The 10877-nt window shown below is 39.0% G+C and overlaps 1 protein-coding gene across 2 annotated transcripts; it reads right to left on the minus strand.

The window, feature by feature from the left end:
- Positions 1-722: 722 nt before the first annotated feature.
- On the minus strand, positions 723-7718 carry LOC103432343 (protein SRG1-like). Of its 2 annotated transcripts, XR_001789728.3 has the most exons (3): positions 6899-7596; positions 1427-1592; positions 723-932 (listed from the first exon to the last, which is right to left on the minus strand). XR_001789728.3 is itself a non-coding variant. In XM_017331512.3 (2 exons), exons 1-2 carry the CDS (start codon positions 7462-7464, stop codon positions 6228-6230), a joined length of 828 nt encoding a protein of 275 aa, XP_017187001.1. In that variant the 5' UTR covers positions 7465-7718; the 3' UTR covers positions 5798-6227. The 2 variants fall into 2 exon arrangements, 1 of the variants encoding a protein (XP_017187001.1); XM_017331512.3 differs by lacking the exons at positions 723-932; positions 1427-1592 and adding an exon at positions 5798-6489 and having other exon boundaries at positions 6899-7718.
- Between the last annotated feature and the right edge of the window lie 3159 nt (positions 7719-10877).

The raw sequence follows: 10877 nt of genomic DNA on the forward strand, positions 1-10877 counted from the left end.
TATCTATATATTTTAATGATTGATCACCATTAAGATATTTAGACAAGTAATTTGATGCAATTTCTATTGGAACATCACCCTGAAATTGAAGAGGGTTTCTTGTGATTAATGATTGTAATTTCACTTAAGGCGAATATCATGCTCTTAAGGGTTGCATGGTTTTTCAAAGGGTTTTCACAGAACTTAATGAGTCTTGCATGTTTATATTTGATCTGAACATCACAGACGAATTGCATGTTAGATATACATTTTTGCTTGAACATCACGAGGAAAATATATATTAGGAAAACCTAACATTCAAAGTGACATGTGTAGATCATAAGTAATTGGTAAAAATTCATAGGATTGCTAGGTGATAGTGGAACCCTAGTGCCTTTCTAAATTGGTATTTAAGATTTTTTTCCTTTATCATATTAGTTTTTAATTAAAATTCGTTTTTAATATTACCCAATTTCAAAATCTCCTTTCTCAAATTTTAATTCCAAGTATTTAATTAGGAATTGTTTCTACATAAATTAATAAAATAGTCATTGAGAAGAACGACCTTGCATGAGCATCTATACTACAATATCCTTGTATTCTTGCAAGTATTTTATGTGATTTTAACCCTATTTGTGTAGACGGTAAAAATCATATCATTAAACAAGCCGACCAAAATTGTCGTGCAAAAGCACACTAAAGAAAGAGATGATCAACCAATAGAACCATAAAAGGAACACATAGAAGCCAACATAAAACCTCTGTACCTTGAAGCATACCACCAGTCAAAAGTTTACCAAGCAAACATTTCCATAAAATTACTCAATTACGTGAGCGAAAGCAAGGATGCCAAACCCATCGATCCTAAAGAACATGAGGTTGACGACTACGCTAAAAATCATAAGCAAGCTTAACTGAAAGATTCCCATCAGTGCTGCCATCCAAAATAAAATCTGAGACCAAAGCATGCAAACGATTAGAAATAGGCAGAAGAAGTCCCAATTGATCGGAAATCAGCACATCCAACCACTTTGAATGCCAAAATTTCACCTGACCACCCAAACCAATAATCCATTTTGACCCATCAGGGATAGCCGAATATAAGGGACATAGCCTAGGCCATACCGAAGAACACTTGTAAGACGAGACGAACAAGGATGACCCAAATTATTGAAAAATCTCCTCCGAAAAAAATACAATAAGCCATATTAGAATTCACTAGTGTCCCATAAAAAATTCATTTGAAAAGCTAGATTAAGAGCTACAAAGTTTCGAATACCTAAACCACCCTCATTATACGCACAACACTTTTTTCAAGCAATAGTGAAAAAATCACTTGTATCAGCACCCAACTTGACCAAATAGAATTACGAGCCCAATTCCGAACTTAAGTCAGGACAGAAGAATGCCAAGCATAAACTGAAAAGCTATGAGATAACATGCTTACCACCACCGATTTGAGTACAGTAATACGACCAGCCATAGAAAGAAGGTGTCCTTGCCATAACATACGAGCTCAGATCATATCCACCAAAGCTTGGAAATTTTGTATACAAGGCTCGCCTCGAAACAGAGGACCACCTTAGTAACTGATGGGAGCTCACCCTTAATAACTGATATAACAGAAATATAGTTAGAAGGCTATTATTATAATTGGGTTATATAGCTATATAAGGGATTGTATAGCTATCATTTTCTTAAGTTCAGTTGTATACATTTTCTCTAATCAATCAATACAATCTTTCTTGTTTTCTCTCTACCAATTCCTTCTCTTCCTCTATACCAAGTTCATCTTTAGCAATGTACTTGACATGGTATCAGAGCCACCAGGCTTACGCCATTGATTCTGGTGGTTCCGAATTTTTATTTATTTTTATTAGAATTCTCTTTCTAGTTTTATTTTCTCTTCAGATTTTCTTGAATTTTTCGTCTAAGTTCTTCGGTGTTTCCTTCTTCTCTTATTCCCGAATCGGAGAAGGAAGCAAAATCAATTTCTTACTCAATTTTTTGTGGATGTGAATCCGCTGAGAAGGATCGTTCTTTTGGAGATCCCTGGTGCCACCAGCGTGTTCCAGGCGGCTCTGTTTCTTGAAGGGCTTTGTTCTTGCCGGGTTCCAAGAGCAAGATGTTTCTAGACGATTACCTTCTCCTCATTCAGTCCAACTCCCATCTCCATCTCACCCTCAGTCATCTCAATCAGATCATTGGAATGCATGGATACAAGAAGATCTATAAAGTTCCTTAGACACTTTTGAGCGACGTCGTGCGTTTGTTGTCGTTGGTCAGTCCGGCCCACTTGACACTCAAAGACTACATCTCGCCATGCGTGATCACCACCCTAGAAAATGTCATCACCGACCTCGCCGATTTCAACTGGGTCCGGATGAGAGTTGGGTTTGCGAATCTGGATTGGGATATTTGAAGAACGATGTACCAGACAAGTGGGTTTTGGTCGGTGAAGGCAAGGATATAGTCGGAGCTAGAGTTGTAGGGGTCGGATTCTCGATTTCTTGTTGTTTCCCAAAATCATATGCTTCTTGTTCACTGCAGTCCAAGTGTTTGACATATTGCCCAGCTCAGAATTTTCATGTGAAGTTATGTCCTCCTCAAATTCGACATCCCCGATTCTTCAAATGTCATGCTCAATTGGCAAGTGCATTCTTGAACATTATTTGTTTGACGAAATGTCAAAGAGTGATTTCAAGATTTTTGGTCTATTTCTTTCTTCTTAGTAGTGTTCGCAGATTAGCTCTTTGAGTTATATATTTGCCACTGCTCCGTGTTCCCTTCTCTAGTGTGGAAAGCTCTTGCAGATTTAGGAGGTTGTCAGTTTCTTTATTCTTTGTTGTGTCTGCCTTGTGATATGAGATCTTCTCAGGTGATATCTGCTCTACATTCTTGGTGTGGTTTTCTGGCGGTTTTGTTGTATTTTTTGTGATTTCGGAATTTATAATCGGTTTCTTGAAGATACATGGGTGTATGTAAAATGGCGTTATCAGTTGGAGTTTTTCTTTGGGTATTCAACAAGGTGACATGGATAGCAGATGACCTACAAGAAGACTCGAGTTTGAAGTGGATGTGATTGTGAATACATTGCAAGAAAAGAAAGAGAGTGGTCATGGAGGGTTGACCCTGCAAGATGTGCGAGATGCAGCTTGCTTAACATACTGGAGATACTGGCCTTTTGGATTATGTGCTGAAATCAATGAATAATGTGATCGTTGGGAATCACATTGTGTGTAGTGCAGTGAACCCAGCAACTCGGGTTTTGGAGTATACAGTTCATGATCTTGCAGATGGCGTTAAGGTCTCAGAACCTGGGAAAGAGATAGTTACTCAGTCTTTGCAATCAGCAACTCTATTTCCTGGAGTTGAGGAGTTGATGTATACAATGATGTGCTTTATCGAATTCAAGAGGGTGCCACCTGGTGAAGTAGTAGTTATGCCATTGCATGTAACAATTGGAGAGCTAAAACGAGCAGCTGAGAGTGCACTGGGAGATACTTGTGGTCATGGGAATCGAAGGCTTGGATGAAATGGATGATAAGGAAGTTTTTTTTTTTTTTTTGTTTGGAGTAGCTGAATCGGGAGCAGAAGTAAACTACTGTTTCATTTAGTGTTTTTTGTTGGATTACAAGATTTCAAGAAAGTGTCAATCTTTCTTGATGGTTAAGAAAGTATCATTCTTTCTTTGATTCCATAGAATTTGTCAAGAGTGTCATTCTCTTGTTGCCAAGAGTGTCATTCTCTTGGTGCCTTAGAACTTGTCAAGAGTGTTAAGAGTGTCATTCTCTTGTTGCCAAGAGTGTCATTCTCTTGGTGCCTTAGAATTTGTTAAGAGTGTCATTCTCTTGTTGCTTTAGAATTTATCCAGATCAGTGTCAAATACTTGGCTATTTCAAACTTCACTTGGATACTCCAAGTTTAGTTTGAAGGGGGAGTAATAACTGATATAACAGAAATATAGTTAGGGCTGGTTTGGTATTGCTGTGCTTTGAAAAAAAACTGCTGTGAGAATAAGCGGCTGTGAAATAAATCAGCAGAGTGTTTGGTAAACTTTTTTGTAAAAGTGCTTTTGGAAAAAAAAAAAAAAAAGCAGTCTGATAGTGGGTCTTTTTATTAAAGGAGCACTGTAGCTCCATGTGCTTTGAAAAAAAAGCCAGTTTTCCAAAGCTGAAAATGGCAGTTTCAGCTTTTTCCTTTGATTTCAGCTTATTCTCACAGCAGCTTTCAAAATAACCCTTTTTTTTCAGTTTACCAAACACCTAAAATCCTCACAGCTTTTTTTCATGGGTGCTTTTTTTTAAGCACCTCACTCCCAAACCACCCCTTAGAAGGGTATTATTATAATTGGGTTATATAGCTATATAAGGGATTGTATAGCTATCATTTTCTTAAGTTCAGTTGTATACATTTTCTCTAATCAATCAATACAATCTCTCTTGTTTTCTCTCTACCAATTCTTTCTCTTCCTCTGTACCAAGTTCATCTTTAGCAATGTAGTTGACAACCCTGAGCAATTCCGAGCAAAGATAGAATCTGATGTGGGCTATGGGTCGCCTTGTTAGAATGCACAATTAGTATGACATATTAAGAGGCAACCTCAAGTCATTTGCATGATTTTAGAATTTAAATGCATCTAGTTGAAATGGTTGCCACGCAAAATGCCAAAGCAAAAATACTAAAGGAAGTTCGTTGTATAGATGCAAAAGCAGGCTAAACCAAAAGCAAAAAAGAAAAGTTTAGATCATTGAGGAGGCGGAGCTTTAGAAAGTATCATAATAATCTTAGTCTTGGTTGAATTTGAATGACAAGTAAAATAAAGAAATTAACATATTCTCTGTAGATTAATTTCCAAGATTTAACAAATAATCTTTAAAAATATGTTAATTTCTCATTTGACAACCAAGAGCAAGAAAATTGTGCTACTATCTAAAACTTCACCTCCGCAATCTTCTAACTAGCCAATTTCTTGATCTTCACTGCAATGAATATTGTGGAGCAAAAAATAATTCTAAAAATCCAAAACACGACACGTGGACTTTATTCCGAAGAATATAAGACTGCCCTTATTAAATGGGCAGCAGGACACAATTATTCCCATGCACAACTCAACATACTTGGAGGTTCAAGAAGTTGACTACGACTACTCTCACCTCCCATTCTTGTGGCATGGAAAAGTTAAAGACATTAAAGTTAGGATTAATCATCAAATCCTATCTTGACAAAAAAAAAATCACCGAATCCTATCTTTAATACATTCCCAATTGAAGATCAACTCCATCAAATAAGGAATCCCTTTCACTATCATGGATGTTTCTATCATCATCCCAAGATATTATCTCCTAATTAATATATTGGGAATATTATCTCCTCACAATCATGGATGTTTCTATGTGTATGGCATAACCCTAACCTTATGGTCGGCCACTCCTCCCTATAAATGTCTTCATCTCCACCAAATTTTGGTAAGTTTTATGCTACGCATACAAAACCTAAGCACTTACTCATTTCAGAGACACTGACTTAGGTATCGGAGATCCATTGCGCCCCCCCCTCAAAAAAAAAAAAAAAAAAAAAAAAAAAAAACCTCATGGGGGCACTTGTGACCTTGGTCTCGATAAAAAGTGTTGAGTCTTTTGTAGGTACAAATTTGTCAAGACTGAAGAAGACGAATTTTTGCTACCCCACATGATTTTTTGTTTTTGCATTTGCTTCTGGCATGGTTGCCTCTATAAATCACACAAATAATAACCAAGCAGCACATATAATAATTAAAAGCAATACGCATGAATCCTGTGCTAGTTAGATTCGCATATGAAAACAAATCAAATCCGAGCTAGGTACCAAGGATCACATTCCAAACTAACATATTGGTTAACAAAAATAACAACATTAACAAAGCATTTTAAATCCCACACACCTCATTAGGTTTTGGGTCTTTTGGAAAAGTTGATGGCTTGTTTCTCCGCAGTAGGACTAACTCTATAAAAGTGTTGCAAATAATCAACCACAACCACCTTCTCATACCCCTCATATTTCAAGGAATTACAATCCCTTATAGGATCAATCAAAGTTTGGGGAGATGGACTATAGAACAAAGCCACTGAGAAGCGCTCAACATGCATTTGGGTCACAACCCTATGCCATGGGCTTTTTAACTTTCCATTGCTCATAATCTCTAGCAAATCTCCCATATTCACTAGCAATGCCTCTGGTGGCCAAGACACATTCACCCATTTCTTGTCCTACAAAACCTGGAGTCCTCTGGCGGTGTTAAATTGCATAAGAAGAGTAAGGGCACTGGTATCCGAATGCGGAGTTAGACTGAGGGCATGGTCTGGTCTAGGACATGGTGGGTAGTAGTTGACTCTCACATTGATCTCACTGTCTTTGGGGTCAAAATTTTGGAGGAATACATGTTTTTCTAGTGATAAGGCTTCGGCAAGGGCTTCCAATAAGTCATTCAAGATGGTTCTTGCTTCATGAACGTATTGCTCTATAGCATGCCTGTTTAACAAAAGTGTTGAGTAGTGTTTAAAATTTTTGTGGCTAATGGTTAGGGCGATGGATTAAAGATAAGTTGCTTCAAGGCGTCCACACACACACATATATAAACAAGCCCTTTATCACCCATTGCAATATTTTCCACTTTATATTGTTAAGTTATTCTAACAATTACAGCACTCCATGAGCTGATCAAGAATTTGATTTATTCTAAATCACTAAATGCTTGAATCATTTGGCTAAATTCATTATCAATTTTGGAATTTTTTAAATTTATTCTAAATACTTAAATCACTTCAGCTAAATTCATTATTACAAGTAACTGTTTAATAACTATTTCATTTTTAACTTTTGTTTTCACTTTCTAAAACTAAAAATAGAAAAATTCTCAAATTTTGGTGAAATACGGCACCTGAAATCGGCAGGCCTTTGAGGCCAAACATGGAGCCCTTGGGTTGCTCCAACAGAAGCTGCTTTCACAGTCACACGGTCAATCCAATCCAACAGTTGATCTTCCGACTTCACAAAGTTCCGGCCGTACCCCATGTTATCCACACTCACATACGACCCAACGCTTGCTTTCTTCTCTTCAAATGACAACCCAAAGAACTCCTTGACCACATCCTTCACACCATCTAAAACATGCCCTGGCACACCATGGTCCTTGATTATGAGCATACCCCAAGTATTAGCACCACTTGCTAGCTCGCCCAGCTCTCGGGTCCAGTCTGTGGACTCAGATCGGGCTCGTAATTTAGCCATGCTTATGGATGGTAGGACTTCTGAGACATTATTAAGCAAAGATAAGTTGACAACGTCAAAATCGTGTTCAGGGTGCACCCTTATGAATCTCTCAGGCAAATGTTTAAATCCTCGCCGAGCGAGTTCTTGAACCACGGGCACTCTTGAAGTTCTTAATTGACCTTCTTGGTCTAGGTAGGTGGCTTCATGGAAGCAATTTTCACTCAGCTCCTCCATATGAGTCTTTCTAGCCAGCTAATTAAGCACTTCCTATTTCTTAGAACATGGATGTGCAAATGTGCTTAATGATTGTAGGAAACTTCAGACCTTAAGAGGGATTGCGTAATTGGTTTGCATGCTTACCTGGTAAGTAACTAGTGAAAATTTAGACCACATCTTTCATCAACTTGTTTAGTGCCAAAGGAGATTGATCGATTACATGGGCCATGCGAAAATGACGCTTTGATTGGGTACATGAGGCCAGGCCAGAGGCTAGAGGCTAACTTGTACTGCATTGCAAGTATATTGGACTTGTAAAAACTGGAAAGATGCCTTATATACAAGTCAACATACTAACTTCGTTCGACCAGAAAACGTAGATGGAACTACTGGACCGGATCACTTTTGAGTATTTAACGTGGCTAGCAAGGGTACGATTTGATTTTAAGTCACATTTACTGTGAAGCACTTCTGAGCCTATACGTATCCCAATAGGAAATGCATCTAGACCCACCAAACACTACTAAAACTCCCATCCAATTTAGTCAGACTTGTCATGTCAAAGCACGTATGCGAAACACGGGCTAATACTAAAATGCAGGGTTCTTACAAGTCACTCTCTTCCAAAGATAATCATGTTTCTACTACCGTAAGTTAAACAATTTAGAGCTTGTGGGATCATTAAATAAATTGGTATTCTTCCACACAGTTCATGTCATGTGCTCAGGTACAAGTTCTTGATTGTTCATTCTTATGGCCCCTTTGTTGATGCAGACTTCTGACCCACATGGAAGTGACCAAACACCCACTTTTATAAGTAGGACAATAGTGTTACAGATATCATCCCTACCATCTTTACCAAAATAATAAATTAATAATCTCTATGCACCACATGATTGAACAAATGATGCGGAAGACAAACAAAAGGGGATTGTGCAGAGCCTTGCTTTTTTTACTAGATCTAGTGACTCCATATATACTCCAAGATAATTTTACAAAGTGTTCGAGCAGGAAATCTGGCTGGTGGGCATTCCTGGCTCAAGCACATAGCTTCCCCAGAAGTTGGCACTTTGGTTGATTGTCGGGCTCCTGCTTGTCGCAATGTTGCAAGAGGAGAACAAAGTTAGTTCTGAAAGGTGCCTTTATGGGGCCTTAGGTGTAGGCCTTGAGGCTCACAATCAAAACCAACTAATAGCTTAGGCGTGCCACTACCATCTATGTATGACAGATGTAGAACAAGTTTGTTTTAAGCCGATTACTTGCATCCCAAGTTATTTCTAACTTCTTGTTTATCAAAGGATTGTTGTAGATGGGTTAAGTCTACATTAAGTTCTTTTTTATGCCTTGAGATCAAGGACTTCTAGTTATCTTGTATGTTTTGTTGATGCACAAAACCGGAGGTCTTGGAACAACGTAAATCCGACCGTGAATATGCATAAAATGTAAATAACACAAGATGTATCGTGGTTCACCCCAATGTTGAGGCTACGTCCACACTGATTGTATTGTATTTCTCTGAGAAGTGAGGGAGAGAGTGTGAGAGCTTTGCTCTAGCTAGGAGTCACCTAAGGTTTGTAAGGGTGAGGAGGCCCTTTTATAGAATAAGGGCTCCTCCCCTAATTACGTATTTGCCCCTTCATTTATTACATAATTACATTTAAGTCCCCCGAGTATTTATACGAGGTCTAAATACAAGGCCCTAAATATGGTATAAACAGTAGTCCCCCAAGTCTTCAGTCAAGAGAGTCTTTTGGCTGGAGACTTGAAATTCAGTCCATGTGTGGGCCGAAGTAACTAGATGTTGTCTTGAACTGATGCTCGATATGAGGCAGTGCTCAATCTGAAATGACGCTCAACTAGAAGTAGCACACGCTGCGAGACTGCTCAGCTCGTGGCTTATGTTGCCTTGGTTGGCTCGGCTTGCGGCATTTGAAGGTGAGGGAGTCCCTTTTATAGAATAAGGGCTCGCTCCTCAATACATGAATAATGGGCTAGAGTTGATGCTCTTTAATGATGGTGAGGGAGTCCCTTTTATAGAATAAGGGCTCGTTCCTCAATACATAAATGATGGGCTAGAGTTGATGCTCGCGGCGAGGCGGTTGCTCAGTAGGCGGCGATGCTCTCTAATGATGGTGAGGGAGTCCCTTTTATAAAATAAGGGCTCGCTCCTCAATACATAAGTGATGGGTTAGGAATGATGCTCGGTGTGAAGTGGTGGCTCAGCTAGCGGCGTTGCTCTCTAATGATGGTGGGGGAGTCCCTTTTATAGAATAAGGGCTCATTCCTCAATACATAAATGATGGGCTAGAGTTGATGCTCGTGGCGAGGCGGTTGCTCAGTAGGCAACGATGCTCTCTAATGGTGGTGATGGAGTCCCTTTTATAAAATAAGGGCTCGCTCCTCAGTACATGAACAATGGGTGCTCTCTAGTGAAAGTGAGGGAGTCCCTTTTATAGAATAAAGGCTCGCTCCTCAATACATAAGTAATGGGCTAAGTCCCCCAAGTATTTTTCATGAGGCCCATTTGAGGCCCAATATATGGTACATAATGTAGTCCCCCAAGTCTTCGGTCAATAGAGTCTGTTGGCTGGAGACTTCAAATTGGATCCATGTATGGGCCGAAGTGGCGGTTGTTCTAAGGCGGTATTTGTATACCTTGCACTGAAGCTTTGTAAGTGAAGCTTTGCAAGTGAAGCTTTGAAGCTGGAGCTCTGTAAATGAAGCTTTCGAAGCTAGAGCTTTTGTAAATGAAGCTTTTGAAGCTAGAGCTCTGTAAATGAAGCTTTTGAAGCTAGAGCTTTGTAAATGAAGCTTTTGAAGCTGATTTGACATGAATGATGCTCATGAATGTTTGATTGACATGAGTGATGCTCATGAATGTTGACATGAGTGATGCTCATGGATGTTGTCATGAGTGATGCTCATGAATTTTAATAGGAGTGATGCTTATGAGTGTTGACATGAATGATGGTCATGAATGTTTATGTATGATTGTCATGAGTAATGCTCATGAATGTGTATGTATGACATGAGTAATGTTCATGTATAATTTGGAGTACTAGGCGTACTTTTGATCACCTGGTTGGTGGCATGAAGGGGAGTACAGGTTGTACATTTCATCACCTGGTTGGTTGCATGAATGACTAGTTGCCAAATTAGAGTACGGGTTGTACATCTCATCACCTGGTTGGTGGCATGAATGGTTAGTTGCCAAATTAGAGTACGGGTTGTACATCTCATCACTTGGTTTGTGGCATGAATGGCTAGTTGCCAACTGATATTAGAGTATGAGTTGTACATTTCATCACCTGGTTGGTGGTAATAGCGGTGTGTTGCCGAATAATTGTGAAGTACTGGGCGTACCTTTGGTCACCTGGTTGGTGATAATAGTGGCAGGTTGTTGAATAATTGTTGAGTACTGGGCGTACTTT

Source organism: Malus domestica, chromosome 10 (genome assembly GCF_042453785.1).
Source record: "Malus domestica chromosome 10, GDT2T_hap1".
In the NCBI taxonomy this organism is placed as follows: domain Eukaryota; kingdom Viridiplantae; phylum Streptophyta; class Magnoliopsida; order Rosales; family Rosaceae; genus Malus; species Malus domestica.

What these genes read in the sequence shown, in the direction of transcription:
- LOC103432343 (XM_017331512.3), bottom strand. Translation starts at nt 7,464, where the DNA reads ATGGAGGAGCTGAGTGAAAATTGCTTCCATGAAGCCACCTACCTAGAC. An exon ending in CAAAGGCCTGCCGATTTCAG is followed by an intron (nt 6,490 to 6,898) that starts GTGCCGTATTTC and finishes TTTGTTAAACAG; the next exon opens with GCATGCTATAGAGCAATACG.